We start from the raw sequence: 15,652 nt of genomic DNA, 5'->3' as shown, positions 1-15,652 counted from the left end.
TATTATTTGCCTGCTTGATTAGAAAAGAAACAATAGGGCCCAGAGAAAAAAACATCCCCTCTTGGATAATTGATTTGCTGCTGTGAATGCCACGAAGTGCTACTTAACTGGAAAGTGTCAAGTAGCATTTCATAGAGATTTTCCCCCCTCTCTATTGTTTGTAATACACACAGGAATGACTGCAAATAAAGCATCTTTCACTGTTAATTTTGTCCTCGTCCATTTGATTAACACTGATGTCATGCAATGTTTCTAAAGAATTGGAGGTTAGCATGGATTTATTCTGTCTTTATTCTGTCAAGGTTTACAAATTGTAACATCACCACAGACAACAATTCTTTCAGTTTGGTCTCATAGGTAGCTGGGTGGAGTGGGGAGAGTGGGCTGCATATGCAGCCAGGTCTTGATCCAGAAAAGCACTTAAGCAGATGGTACCTTTAGACATATGAGTAATCCCTTTGAAATATAGAAATATGCTTAAAGTCACTCACATGCTTAAGTGCTTAGCTGGGCTCAGGTCCAATGGCGCAGGGAATAGATGGTAAGAAAAGGAAATGATTGGGCCTACTCTCATGTGAAATTGCATGTATTCCCTTTACCAGCTTCTTTTTTAAATTGGAAAAATGATATATTGGTATAGCTAGTATTTTGTTCTGATTCATCCTGGGATCATATTCCCTGTGGTGTCATTTCTGGCTGTATTCAAGATCTTGTAAGCACAGATACCTGTCACTTTTCTTGCTACTTAGGGGTCCAGCACTGTGCTATAAGGGTGCCTTGTCCTCCCTCCCAAGAATACGTAATAGCGAATATGTATGGGAGAACCTTCTAGGGTTTGTGTAGCATTATCAGCATTACCATGAGTAGATGACATTGAATGTGAACTGGAGGTGGACATGCCAGAATATAATCACTGCACTTGTAGAGGCTGCCTCTTTGACATAGAATATTATTGCCCCATTTGACCCAAATGGCTAGGCAAAAATTCAGGGTCTAGTAAGTTGTTCCAGTTAGGAGGAGAAATTGGTGACAGATATTTCTTTGGTGTGATTTTATTTGTTTGCAAAGAATGTACAAAACCCTGTGTCTCTGAACGCACAAGGAATCAAATAGCAGGAAACACTCTCTTTTGGTGGCAGCACTAAGAGCGTTCGTTTCAGCCTGCACTACTGTTCCAAAAACCTCTCCCCATATTTCTTCCAGAGTCAGCCATGTGCTTTCAGCTGTTCCTTCAGGCGCACGCGCTCTCTCTCTCTCTCTCTCTCTCTCTCTCTCTCTCTCTTGCCCCCAGATTTTTTATCTGTTCTGTCTACGCATCCCTCACCCAAAACAATATTCAGCAAAACTCCTGGGTGGGTTCACATACTCTTTGTCTTAGGTGAGGACTCTCATAGGGTCCACGGCCAGAAAAGACCATTCTGATAATCTAGTCTTATCTCCTATATGGCACAGGCCAGAGAACTTTCCCAAAATAATTCCTAGAGCAGATCTTTTAGAAAAACATCCAATCTGGATTTAACAATTGCCACTGATGGAGAATCCACCACAACCTTTGGTAAATGATTCCAATGGTTAATTAGCCTCACTGTTAAAAATTCATGCCTTATTTCCAGTCTGAATTTGCCTAGCTTCAACTTCCAGCCATTGGATTGTGTTACACCTCTCTCTGCTAGATTGATGAGCCCATTATCATATATTTGTTGCCCTAATAGGTACTTAAAGACTGTAATCAAGTCACCCTTTAACCTTCTCTTTGTTCCTTGCGTCTATCGCTATAAAGCATGTTTTCAATCCTTTAATCATTCTTGTGGCTCTTCTCTGAACCCTCTCCAATTTTTCAACATCCTTGAATTGTTGACACTAGAACTGGATGCAGTATTCCACCAGTGCCAAATACAGAGGTAAAATAACATCTCTATTCCTACTCAAGATTCCCCTGTTTATGCATCCAAGGATCACATTAGTCCTTTTGACCACAGTATCATGGTGGGAGCTCATGTTTGCTAATTAGTCACCCTCCACCCCCCAAAATCTTTTTCAGAGTCACTGCTTCCCAAGGATAGAGTCTCCCATCCTGTAAATATATCCTACGTTCTTTGTTCCGAGATTCCTCTGCCTCCTGGAACTGCACCTCTCTGAGCCTTCAGCATGGGCGCCTACTTCCCCTCTGCCCAGTGGGTTCTCGACCCCGACCTGCCCTGCCTCCTCCCGCCCCTGTACCTCCTCGCCCCCCTCCCATTCCACTCCCTTCCCCCAAGTCCCCGCCCCACCCCACCTCTTCTCCGCCTCCTCCCCTGAGCACGCTGCGTCCCCGCTCCTCCCCCCCCCGAAAGTCCTAAGTGCCGCCAAACAGCTGTTAGGCAGCGGGGGTGCGGGAAGCGCTGGGAGGGAGGGGGAGGAGCGGGGACACGGTGCACTTGTGGGGGGAAGGAGGGGGAAGCTTGGCTGCCGGTGGGTGTGGAGCACTCGCTAATTTTTCACCGTGGATGCTCCAGCCCCGGAGCACCCACGGAGTCGGCGCCTATGGCCATCAGTACACCTGTCTCTCGCCATGGGCCCCCTCAGGGAGTCCACTCACTCTGGACCCCTGGGGCCTCCACCCCTAGAGGGAATAATGCCTCTCTGATCTCTAGACTGGAGTGGTTCTCAGCCAGCGTAAAACAGAAAGATTTCTTGAGCATCTGAACCCAGCACAGGAAACTTTCGGGGCCCTCAAGCCTAGCATCCCTCAGCACAGTACATCTAGGTCTGTTCTGCATCCAGCTGGGCTACAGCTGCTCTCCCTAGTCCAGCAGCCCCCTCCTTCCAGCCGAGGCATCCTGTATCACCGACCCCAACAGCTCCTCCCTTGTCCTTTGTCTTCCGTCCCAGGTAAACAGGTCACTGGGGCCCTCTGTCCTCCATCTTTTGTTCCTTCTCTGGCTGGAACTGGTTGGTCAGGTCACTGGGGTCCTCTCTCCTCAGACCAGTGTCCTCCTATTGGCCAGAACTGGCTGCCTTCCAAGCTGGGCTGGGCCTCTTGTTGTTCGGGAACCCAGCTGCTAGGCAAGGGTCACACCTGGTCATCTGCAACAACAGACCCTCTCCCACCACCTTGTTAAACATGCAGCACACAGGGAAACTGCGGCGTGCACACACTGTTTATGTAAAACACTACAAAATTCCCCAACTCTGTCACACTCTGTATTAGTGAGCTGTCCTCTTCATTATTTACCACTCCCTCAATTTTTGTGTCATCTGCAAACTTCGTCAATGATGATTTTGTATTTCTTCCAGGTCATTGATAAAAATGTTAAATAGCACAGGGCCAAGAACTGATCCCTGTGGAACCCCACTAGAAGCACACCCACTCGATGATGATTCCCCATTTACTATTATATTTTTAGACATATCTGTTAGCCAGCTTTAATCCATTTAATCTGTGCCATGTTAATTTTATATTGTTCTAATTTTTTAATAAAAATATCCTGTGGTGACAAAATACCTTACAGAAGTATAAACATATTACATCAACACTATTGCCTTTATCAATCAAATTGTAATCTCATCAAAAAAAAATCCTGTCAAATTAACTTGATATTTTCCATAACCTCATGTTCATTAGCTTTAATTATATTACCCTTTTTACTTCTTTATTAATTGAGTCGTGTATCAGCCTTATGCTTAGTTATGTTAATTGACTGGGGAATTCACACCTATCAGTCTCAGTTGGGTTTTAACTTAACCCATACCGAGGTTTCACTGAGCTCATAACAATATCATGGTAGTCTATGTTGCCCATAAAATCCGGTGCAGTACTTTTATAGGCTCAGTAAGGGAATTCCCAGGGCCAGGCCTGACTTTCACATTCCAAATATGTAGTGGTGTTGTAGTGATGTTGGTCCCAGGATATGAGAGAGACAAGGTTGGTGAGGTAGGATCTTTTACTGGACCAACTTCATACACCAGCAGCCAAACCTTTTTTTTTTTCCTCAAAGCCCATGGGCAATCTCATATTTTGGGTTTTCTTTTGTCCAGATGCTGTGCAGGCCAACATATGGGGCTGTCTTTGCAGCAGGACCAGGAGCGGGAAATAATTTTGCCAAGGCAGTTTCCTTAAGTTGGTTAATATTGTTATCCTGTGGGAGGCAGCAGTTGGATGATAGAGACATTTGCCCCATCAGTCCTAGCAACCCAACATTAGCACAAGGCTTAAATAACTAGCTATAGTGATTAAAATTCCATCTGCAGTTTAACATTAGCAGATGTTGCAGAGAGTAGCTTAATGAAGGAAAATTCTGAGAAATGAATTTTACATTCAATTCACAGACTCGCTTAGACCAAATTCATAAATGTCAAACCACTGCCTCTTGTCTCTGATTTTCTTTTTTCTCTGATAAATGATATAGGCTGAATTCTAGTTATACTGAAGTTGTTGACTTCAACAGAGTTGCCTCAGCATATCTGAAGGCAGAATTTGCTCCATATCTGTGAACCAGTTGTTGGCACCGTAAGGTGGGAAACAGAATCATGAGTCCACCCTAGTCAGGCTTAAATTTTCATCTTTATTTATAAAATGCAGACAGAATCCTTGTCCATTGTAGTGTCTGAACATATATTTATGCCAGATGATAAATAGTTAAGATGGAATAGGTAGGGGCCCATGTCATTGAATTCTGGGATACTGGGAAGTTCTCCTGTACTTCACGATGGTCATTGATGCATCTGATCCCAGTCTGGTCCTTCTGTCTCATTTCTTCAGTTTCTAGTCTGTTATTTCTCCAGTTAGGGCCCCTCCTTTGTTTGGATTTGCATATGCTTCCACATTTACATATTCATTAGCTTTTCTCCAATTAGCATTAAGCATTTGTCTTAACCATACTGTACATATGAGCAAGCATCAATTTACACAGCTTTTGCTGTTTATACCATTTTCATTGTGTTATGTATTCATGTCATCTTGCCCTTATTTTTCCCAGGAAAAGGACTTTAGCATTACAGGTTTGTATATTTATCAGGCTAATTAATTTTGCTTTTGACCTAAAACACAGCATATGCCATGAACAAACCATTCCCTTTGTCCTGCCAGCAATAGCATTATTTAAGAAAATCTATGTAAGAGGGAAAAAATGGCAAAATAACACTCAAGCCAGACAAAGTAAGACTGAGGCATTGGCTGAGACAAGTGTTACCTCATCTAAACTCATTCACTGTCCATAATTATAAGTTATTGAAGTATAACTAATTAAGGCTCTTAATTTTACCATTTAGCAGTTCTTAATCTTTATATTTCAGTATCATAATTTAATATATGTATATCAACATAACCCTTAATTTATTTGGCGAATACTCAAACTGCAGAGCTATTTAAAGGCTTTTAAAATATGTAATGTGAAAGCAAATACATTAAACAAAACTTTGGTAAAATTTGTTAAGAAATGAATTACGTGTGGTAGAGGTAAATTAATGAGGAATTCAGAATAACTGAGGGAAAATGTTCCATTTGAAGCCAGGAGGGACTCCTGAAGCTACTGAAATTATATCGTGGATGATAAAGTCATAAGGATTCATTCATTTCATTATTTTCTCTTGTTGTTTTCCTTTGGAGTTAAACAGTTTAGTACAGCATCTCTTTATGTAATTGATTTAGGGCTTGATCCTGAGAGAAGCTGACTCGAACCTGCAAGTCCCATTGATTTCAGTAAGAGTTGTGGGTTCTTAGCACCTTTTGAGATCAGGTGCTTAATAAATAATTCCATTTATTAATTTTAAATTATTTTGTTACTTGGGTATTGAACCTGTTCGCCTGCAGGGGGCAGCAGAGTTCCTGCTTGTTTATACCTAACACTCGATACAGTATTTGCTAAATAACTCAGTTTGACATATTTTTCAGGATAGCTATATGTTTACGGCCCCAGCTCAACAAGGTACTTAAGCCTCTGCCTGACTGTAAGTATGTAAATAGCCCCACTGACTTTAGTGGCCCCATTGACTTCAGTGGAGCTGCTCATTTGCTTAAAGTTAGCACATGCTTAAGTACCTTGCTGAATGAGGACCTCTGTGCAGATTATTTCATAACTGTAATGATCATTCAAAGGAGGAATCTATATTTTAATACCAACTTAATAAAATCTGTGCTTGCTGATGCTTTCCAATCCAACTTTTCAATAAGACTTGCTTAAATTGAAAGTCTTGTTTGAGAAGCAAAATGATACCACATGCAAGTCAGTGGAAGTTCTGTGCAAGAATGGCAGGACCATGCCCTTAGAGCTGTACTGTATAGGCAAAATATTCAGGATGCAAAAGCCAACGTAATGTTACATAGTGGCAAACATGCTGAGCCCAGTGAATTTGATTTTTATGTTAATGCAAACTGAAGAGGTCTCTAATGAGTTACATACCGTTTCCATTGGTTTTCTAGGGAGCCTGGAGTGTATAATCAGTTAATTCGCTAATCCTATCTGCTTTCTACCCCATCCCCACATACAGTTGATTCATTTTCCATTATGCACACTATGTATTTTCAAAATGAGAGGGAGACAAAAAAGAGCCGTCTCTCCTCTAGAAGAGCAAAGTACTGTAGTGTTTTAAACAACCATTTATTTTAATTGTATTGGATCTAAAGACACTATATGCAGCTGGCTGGGGGACTGTTATTATAAATATGTCATTTGGGTCTTCTCCTTAAAGTTGTTTTACTGCTTCCCTTTTATTGCACTTCTCAATTAGGTCTTGCCTACGTTGTTGGGTTCTTTTTGCACCATTGTAGTTTGAAACCCAGGTAAATTGCACCCTTGCAAGTCATCTTTTACACCGGCACAGCCTATGCACAAGTTTGAGTTACATCTGTGTAGCTAGAGGAGGCTGGAATGAGTCACTTTGCCCACAGGCTAACTGGCCTTGTAAGAAAGAAACCTCCTTAAACCATTAGCAATATTTACCAAATGAAAAGCAATTGCAAGTGATCAGGAGACACGATTGTCTGCATGTGACCAGTGAGATCATGGAGAAGACTTTGAAGAGGGCAGTGGGCACACAAAACCAGATCTGCACCCACCAGCTCCCGTTGTGACAGTAGGTGCAGATTTTCAGAAGAGTTCAGCCACCCCCCAGCCATCCCCGCGGTGTGTGTGTGTCATGCTGAGCTCTCTTGAGAATGTGGCCTACAGGGTCTGAGAATGCCACAGGAGAGAGTTTACTTCCGGAGGGGGGGTGGGGTGGGGAATGGGTGCACAGGTCCCATTAAATGCTCTGTGCCAAATGGAGTTGTGACCTTAGTGAAATGTTCCTATTCACTAAGGCAAACACACTGCCCTGTCCCCTGTATGCACTGAGGCCTTCTTAGCAGTGAAGCTGTATGGTTCCAATGCAAAGGGGACAAGAGATGTCACATAGAGGATGCTTAACCTTTCTGCTCCCCAGCACAAGGCTTTGTAGGGACCCCTGTGTCACAGCATGCAGAGAGAGGACTGGTGGGGGCAATGCATGGGCTGCCTAGGAGAGGAACATTGCTGGGAATGTGCTGCTGCTTGAATCTCCCAATGGCCAGTACCATGGGACTCTGCATTAGGAACATGCACAGCACTGAAGGAGCCTATTAGAGCCATTCTGCAGTTACTCTGCAGGCTTGGAAGGAGGTGTCTCTCCACACATCTGCCCAGTGCCTAGCCTGGCTACTCAGACCGGACACTGGGTGTAGGAGGTGGGCCTAAGGCAGGGGTTCTCAAACTGGGGGCCAGGACCCCTCAGGGAGTCAAGAGTTTATTACATGGGGGGTTGCAAACTGTCAACTTCCACCCCAACTCCGCTTTGCCTCCAGCATTTATAATGGTGTTAAATATATTAAAAAGTGTTTTTACTTTATATGGGGGGGAGTCACACTCAGAGGCTTGCTATGTGAAAGGGGTCACCAGTACAAAAGTTTGAGAACCACTGGCCTAAGGGCATGATCCAGCAACCCCTTACTCATGCAATGTCATCAGGAGTACTTACAGGACGCTCGTGGGAGGAAGGAGTTACGTGGCTGGATCGGTTGGTCCCCATCAGTCACAACTGAATTTGGAGAAAACCTCATCACAGTAGACAAAGTCCAATCAGTACTTTAGCTAGGAAAAAAGCATTTAGGAAGAACACAGGTAGATACATCATATACAAATATGTTATTTGCACCATATTGTTCATCCTTCAAAATGCAGCTCTTTTAGTGCACATAAATGAACCCAATTTTCATGTATATTTCAACATTTCCATTAAAAGGATAAAGAGGAACCTTTTTATTTCAGAATGGATCTCTTCAATGACCGGCTGCAGTATACAGACGGAATTAGTTTCATTAGCACAGTATGTCCAGTCACCTGATCTCTTCTTTTTTAATTGCTTTTTGCTCTATCTTGGCCTCAAAATGGATGTTGTTGTCACAGCAATGACTACTATCGTGCAGAAATACCTCATGAGATCTGGTTGTGCAATTTCTGTTAGGAAGAGAGATTACAAAATGGAAAATAAGTGTCCACCTGGTCATAACCAGAGCTTGGCTGAGTTTGGGGGAATCCAGATGATGAGGAAAGTACTGTATTTTATGCTTTAAAAAGCCCTGCTGGGTTATCAGGTTTGCAGACCTAGGACCAGTTTAATTGAAGTCTTTAAATCAAGTGTTGAGGACAGAGGTTAGTGGCCTACGACAGGAATGGGTGGGTGAGGTTCTGTAGCCGACTGTGTGCAGGAGGTCAGACTAGATGATCATGATGGCCCCTTCTGGCCTTAAAACTCTATGGGTTAACCCATCTTCTAGGCCTGCAGTGACCTCCCTGAAGCAAGCCTTGGGTTATTTAACAAATGAATGTGAACTACTTGGACACTGCCTTCTTTTAGAGCTGCCTCATCTGAAGCAATCCCAATTATGAGTGCTTATGTTCTTCACTCTGGTGCATAAGGGAGGCAGAAAGAGGGCATCTGGAGCCTCTTCCCCAGGCCTGAGGGCAGGTAGGCTGGATATATCCATAGTACACAGGGCAGTTGGCTCACTCAGAACTTCCCAAAGATGTGTGGTCTGTGTGTCTGGGGCATTTCTATCTCAGCTTGCGCGGATGTGGCCATTAGAAGCAATTGCTAATTGTCTGATAGTGGATGCACACATTGCTGGTGGTCAGCTTCTCTCATCTCTCCCTATGGAATCTTGCCTGGCCAGAGTAATTCCTGTCACAGAGGTTGTGCTAAGTAGCAACTCTGGTCTCCTCACTGTGCCAGCTAGGGTTGCTTGTGTCGTACCTTGGCAAAACTATAATTCTCTTAATGTGAATAAGTAGGTCAGAGTCTTGCAAGTGTGTATAATGGGACAAACCTAGCAATGGCCATGTCTGAAGCAACTGAGTGTCTTCACCAGCACTCTGAGTATATATACACCTTGGGAAAGGAGAACATGTGCTGTTTGCCCTTTAAAGCAACCCTCTGTGCGTGCAATTACTAAGAGAGCATAAATAGTGTAGAGAAGGGAGAATGGCCAGCACACCCTTATCAGTGCACCAGGCAGTGCTTAATTGGCATGCTGATAAAGGAAGTTCTACTTCGAAAGCAGGTAATGAACAAGAGTTTCTTCCTCTGTAGTTGAGAGATGAAGCACATTATAACATACACCCAGTGAGAGAAACATATAACACATCTGACTGGTACAATCTGCTGGACGACTGGTGCAGTCTACAAAGATCCCATTTTTATTTTGAGCTTCTCTTACCCCTGTGTATGGAGTCTTCCAGTTTCTCTTCCCAAGCTGTTCTTGTAAGAAACAAAATTAGCAGGAAAAGAAATTCAGCGCTTGGATCTGATTAAAAAGAGGCTTAATTTCACAGCTGTATCTTTAGAGCCTTCTGATTGGTGGTGCCTGTTAAGCAGTTCTGCTCCTCTGAGCCATTACAGATGGTTTACCAAGCAAATGCTGACTGTTTTAACAGTAGAATAAAACAATTAGCTCCCAATGATGAACTGCCTAGAATTTTAAAATGAGCTCATGGACTGATAAATGGAGCTGAATTTTTGGCAGACAAAGATGTTTTATCTTAGCAAGCAGCAGCCTTTATTATCTCAAGATGTGAATTCATTGAGACTGTTTGTAGGCGTGATAGTAGAGGAGAGGGCTATCTGTTGCAGTCCTAAAATGCCACCTGATTGAAGTAAGTCTAACATCCATTCTGGAGGTGAACACCAGGAAATTTCTTTTCCCTCTTTTCAGAAATCGCGAAACCGCACCAGTGCTACCAGTGATAGCAGTACTAACAATGGTAGTAGTAAGCTGTAGTATAATTAGCATATTGCTACCCTAATGATTCAATATGCTAATTATCTGACACTACCAGATAAGCACTGGAATTCTCCTTTGGGTAGTTAGGCTGGGAGATGAGTGCTGTACCCTCAGGTAGTTCTCTTGGAATTAAAGAAAATGGTTTGAAATGTATATACTTTAAAAGGCAAGGTTTCAACTTGGGCACATAAAATCACTGCAATCCAATCTGCCTAGCTTCACCAGAACAATACTCAGCTACTCAGTTTACAGTCCCAACATTAACTGATTGTTAAGGAACCTTTTATTGCCTGGAACACTTTGCATTTGCTAATCTGTGCTGTGATTAATTAGTGTAGAACATCCTATCCCTGATGGTTTAAATTACATGGTATTGTGTCTCAGGGTTCTGCTTCCTCTTTTGTTGTTGAAACAAAGAGAAAAAAAATACCGTTCTAGAAGTTGGGCGAGGGTGTGTTTTGGGGGGCTTTTTGTTGTTGTTTTTTGCATAATGTTTGTTTACTGTCAGATAATAAATCCCCCTTGAGATCTTTCAGGCATTTCTCATAGTCCTGCTGGGCATGTTTGAGATGCATTGCCTTCTATGAGAACTCATTAATAACTCCGACAGGCTGTGTACTAGTTAAAGAGATGGATAGTCTGAAATTCTGCCTTGCATGCATGGCCATTCCACAGAAAACAGGGCTGATTCTCATCACGCCATCCTTTCCTTTGCAGTAGCTCCCTTAGAGTGAATCAAGTTACTCCAGATCTCCATTGGTGTAGCTGAGACCAGAATCTGACCTCCTGTCTTGGGGTATAAATCAAATTAAAATATTGATTGTAGTTTAAAGACACACACGGCGTTCAGAGTTTTAAAGTGGAATTTTCAAACACTGCCCTCCATGCTTGGAGCTCATATTGTTTTTATAGAACAGGCTCAGCAAAATGATATTAACTGTTTCTAAACTAGAACTGTCAAGTATTTGAGAGACAAAACTTTTATGCATTTTAGTAATGTCAACTAGAAATATTCCAGAATAGTTTGATAGAACATCAGGTACATCTGGATATACCGTAAGTATCAGAGAAAATGGGAGCTGGCATTATAGACAGGGATTATTCTCTGTTTCCCCCTAGGGAACATCATGCATTCGGAGAGCTGCAGGTTTAGAGGGAATGGCTTGCTGGTTGGGGCAGAGCTCCACTGGGAATTGCTGTGGGAGTTCATGTTGATAGTTGCAACTGTATCTCATGCTCCATGGGTGTCAGGGTCTGGTATGTAAGCTGTGCTTACCTGTGCCATGAGGGGAGAAGGCCCCAGGGAACAGTGCAAAGGGACAGGTCTATGCCCTGTCCTTGCAAAACCCTGTTCCCCAGGTGATGACGAGTCAGGAATTTTGTCTGGAGATTCCTGAGTAAACTTGCCCCTTCTGCAGATGGCACTTTGTGTATGCAACCCTTTGTCTGGCACTACCTCAGTCCAATCCCCTACTGACTTTGATGGGAGCCAGATCGGGCCCTGAGTTAGCAGCCTGAGGCAGCATGATGTATTAGCCAACAGGACAAAAGGGGAAGCCCAGGGCTTCAGGCCTTTACAAGCCAAAGGCCATCCCTGCTGCATGCTAAGAACAGTACATCATACATAGTTAATTAGCATATTTACAGAGTGGTGTTAGTATAATAGCAAATATAGAATCATAAAAAAACACTTGTAGGGAATAGGGATAGAGCATCCAGTGCTTGGTAACTTGCCTCCATTAATCCCCTGGAAGAGTTACATTCTGTATCACTTTATACTGGAAGTCTAGAAATCCATCCAGTTTTAAAGGTTTTTTGTTGATCCTTCTGATTCTAGCCAGTGCCTGGGAACCCTCTGACTTTGGCTATGCCTACACTATGGAGCTGTACCGCTGCAGCTGCGCCGCTGTAAAGTCTCTTGTGTAGCCGCTCTGCGCCGGTGGGAGGGAGCGTCTCCCACCAACATAGCGCTGTCCACACTGGCGCTTTTGTTGGTGAAACTTATGTCAGTCAGGGGTGTGTTTTTTCACACCTCTGACCAACAAAAGTGTTAGTGTAGACAAAGCCTTTGGCTTTCTCAAACCCTTTCATCCACCTTCCTACTGCACTGATGGAGGACTTTGTCCTGCAAGCTGCTGGGTGGCCTCAATTCAATCTCACGGGAGTACTCCCTGCTTTCCAGGGTCATGCCTTTATATTGCATAATTATGATTTCTGTTGCTGTGGGTGGCCATTTGTTCCACTATGGGAGGTTAATAGAAGGAACAGGATATTAGGTTTATTCCTCCCTCTTTGTTGCTTAGCTGGACTTTTAACAAGTAGCTCTAGTGATAATTACTGAAAATTGGCCCTTTATAGACATCACACTGGACAGCCTTGTCATGTCTGATTGTTTTCTATAGATCGAGATCTCTGGTAATTTTTATTAGCACATTTGCAACTAGAAAATGAAAGGAGTATACATAGCATCCATTCACTTAAAATCCTTCACTATATTTACCTGTTTCATCTTTAGAGTGGGTTTGTACCAAAATCTCAACCTCTTTTTACATAAAAAAATTCTACTATAATTGTGTATGAGCTAGTTGTTTTTCCCTTTACTTTTTCTGTTTTCTAAATATCACTGTAACAAGCTCCAATTTGTTCCCACCAAGGTATCCATCTCAGATTAGAATCTTATTTTAATCTATAAAATAACATTTATTTTTTCCAAGCAGCTAACCAGGTCTGCATAACCTTTTTTGTAGGCCAAAATGCTGAGGTATTTTGCTTACAATTTTTGCAAAGTCTTTTCTATACAATAACCAGAATTTTACATACCATTTTCCATGCCCTGTCCATGTCCTCTATGTGGCATATGGTCTAATACAAAAATACATTTGATCACCACAGACGTTTACTGCAGGAAGATTCCTTCTTTCCTTCTGCCAAAGGTGCTGCTAATCTTAGGACCTCATCCAGAACTCATCAAAGTCAGGAGGAGTCTTTTTCCATTGATTTCAGTGGCCTCTGGGTTGTTTCCTTGCATTATTCTGATGTTATTCTCTAGTGATGAAATCCTGGCCCTATTGAAGTCAATGGCAAAGCTCCCCAATCTGTGAGGCCAGGATCTCATTCTTGAGGACCGTTTGCTACTGAGCTCCTTTTTTTGACTGCTCTAGATCCCCTGTGAATCATTCCCTTCCTTTGCTGCATTACTCTGCTCCGAGCTGTGCTGTGGGGATATGAGGATTTCTTGGTTTGTACATAAGTTCTGCAATTTACCTGGATTCATTCCTGTACAATTCCAACTGCGAAATGGTTCTTCGGATCTTAAAATGGTCCCAGCTGCCTGGTGGGAGTTCTGCACTCACCGAAGGTGGTGTTAGTAACCGAAAGAAGGGCGGCTTTCTGTAGATGCGATGGGGATGTTTGTTGTAGGTGTTGGTCTTGACCCGCTTTCGTTTCTGTTTCTTCAGTTTACGGCCACAACGTGAAAAGCAGCAATGACTTTGTTGGAAGGATTGTGATCGGTCAGTATTCGACAGGCTCACCAGAGTCAAACCATTGGCGTCGAATGCTCAGTTCCCATCGGACAGCCGTGGAGCAATGGCACAGCCTGCGGTCCAGGGCGGAGTGTGATCGCGTCTCGCCAGCATCTCTTGAGGTGACGTGAGAATGGTCCTTCATCACCAACACAGGCAAACAACTGAGGGGGAAAAAAATCAAACCCACACGCGCTCCCATGTGATTGCCATGGAATTGAAAGTAACTACAGCTGCTGGTAACAAACTGGCTGCGTTAGCCTACGTGCCTCAGTGGACCTTCATAATGCAAACCATGTATCATTTGTTCCTGTGCCCATTGTTTTTGCAGGGTCACTACTAATGTGGCCTGTTGGACCTGTTACTATTTGCATCATCTGCTGCATCCACACCACTGTTTTTAATCCATGTACATTATAATGGAGATTATTCAAAAGGTCACTATTAACGCAGAAGCGTTCTTTACCTGCTCCAGCGTATTGCAGAGCAGATTATAGGCTGATCTGCCATGGAGATTCTGAGTTAACTGGAAACTTTTTGAGTTGCCTCCGCTACCCTTACAGTACCGATCCATGACTCATTTTATTGGAGATGTAAGTATTTGTGTGTTCTCTTTGGTGAATGTGGTAAATAGGTTAGAGTATTTATTTTTTAAATGATAGAACATGTGGTAAAATCACTTCTAACTCCAGTTTTGTCTTTTGTGCTAGTTCAACAAAATTAAACTCCTGTTAGTATGTATGTGTGCCTTTGTGCATCTGGGTGTATGTATGTGTTTGTGTGTGTGCATGTGCAGTGTTACACACACAGACCCTCACATACAACCATGTATAACATGGAGCTAATGTTATGTCAGTAATGAGACCCTGCCACTCTAATATAGCAATCTCTGTATGTAAAGTAGATAGAGTATGATATAGCAAAATAAACCTTTTCAATCAAGTGTATTCTGGAAAAGCCATGGCAAGTTTTAAAGACCTTTCTTATGTTGTGCAAAAGATCCTGCTTTGGGAGCTTTTGCAGTAAGAACACCCAAAACAACACCCAGTTTTAATTCCCTTCTTAGCAGGCTGCAGTGGGTCTTTCTGTGTTTTATGTACTAAACAAAGTAGTTTTTCAAACCACTGAGTGAGTTTTAGCTACAATCAAGCTGTCTGTTCTGTTGGATGCTTCTGTACATTTTTTCATGGCATATTGTCTGGTATGATGGAGAGTGTATATTTATTGAAAATAAAGATCTATTTATTTGTGCCATGTATACTGAGGTGGTACTTATTAGCCCGACTCAGGTGTGTGTCCAATTCGGTCAGTTACGTTCATCGCACAACAAAAAGAAAAGCCAAGTTGTTGGTCCTGATTTTCTTCTCACTTACCCTGGATAAATCACGAGTAATTCCAGTGAAGTCGATGGAGTTACACTGGTGTAAATCTGCTGCGGGAGGAGAATTTGAACTGCATATAGGTTCTGATCCAACACCCATTAGGAATCAAACTCCAAAGGGCTTCCGATCAGGCCCACAGAGCTCAACCCTTTGCAGGATCAGGCCCACGGACTGACATTTTCATCTCTTTGGCTATCAAAATGGCCATGTCAGCCCAAAATGCTCATGAATCTCACCACTTTGTTTACAGAGTCCATATAAAAATAAATAAATAATGGAATTAAAGGAAGTGTGACCTGATGGTTGGTTTTTGTTTTTTCTCTGTATTTCCATTTTAGAGAGAGAAATATCCCTCTTGTCTTCTGAAGTGTTTACCCATGTTGTGATGGGAAGCCTGGGCCTCGAAGTGTGAGTTTGCTATGCTGCCATATCAATGCGTATGGCCAATTAGAATGCATTGAGACAGCCCCTGG

The 15,652-nt window shown here is 42.7% G+C and overlaps 1 protein-coding gene across 6 annotated transcripts in view; it reads left to right on the top strand.

Annotated features, from left to right (window-relative positions):
* The window catches only part of SYT17 (synaptotagmin 17), a 72,428-nt gene extending 57,384 nt beyond the window's left edge, over nt 1–15,044 (top strand). For 5 of the 6 annotated variants that reach the window (XM_039490324.1, XM_039490323.1, XM_039490325.1 and 2 more), the window contains one exon: nt 13,732–15,044. In XM_039490324.1, coding sequence (XP_039346258.1) covers nt 13,732–13,928 — 197 coding nt within the window. In that variant the 3' untranslated portion in view covers nt 13,929–15,044. The remainder of the gene's footprint in view (nt 1–13,731) is intronic. The other variant, XR_005585229.1, reaches the window with a different exon arrangement.
* Nucleotides 15,045–15,652: the final 608 nt, after the last annotated feature.

This window comes from Mauremys reevesii, linkage group 10, assembly GCF_016161935.1.
Source record: "Mauremys reevesii isolate NIE-2019 linkage group 10, ASM1616193v1, whole genome shotgun sequence".
NCBI lineage: Eukaryota > Metazoa > Chordata > Testudines > Geoemydidae > Mauremys > Mauremys reevesii.
Note: the sequence above shows the minus strand (reverse complement) of the source record. Positions and strands in the feature narration are given on the sequence as shown.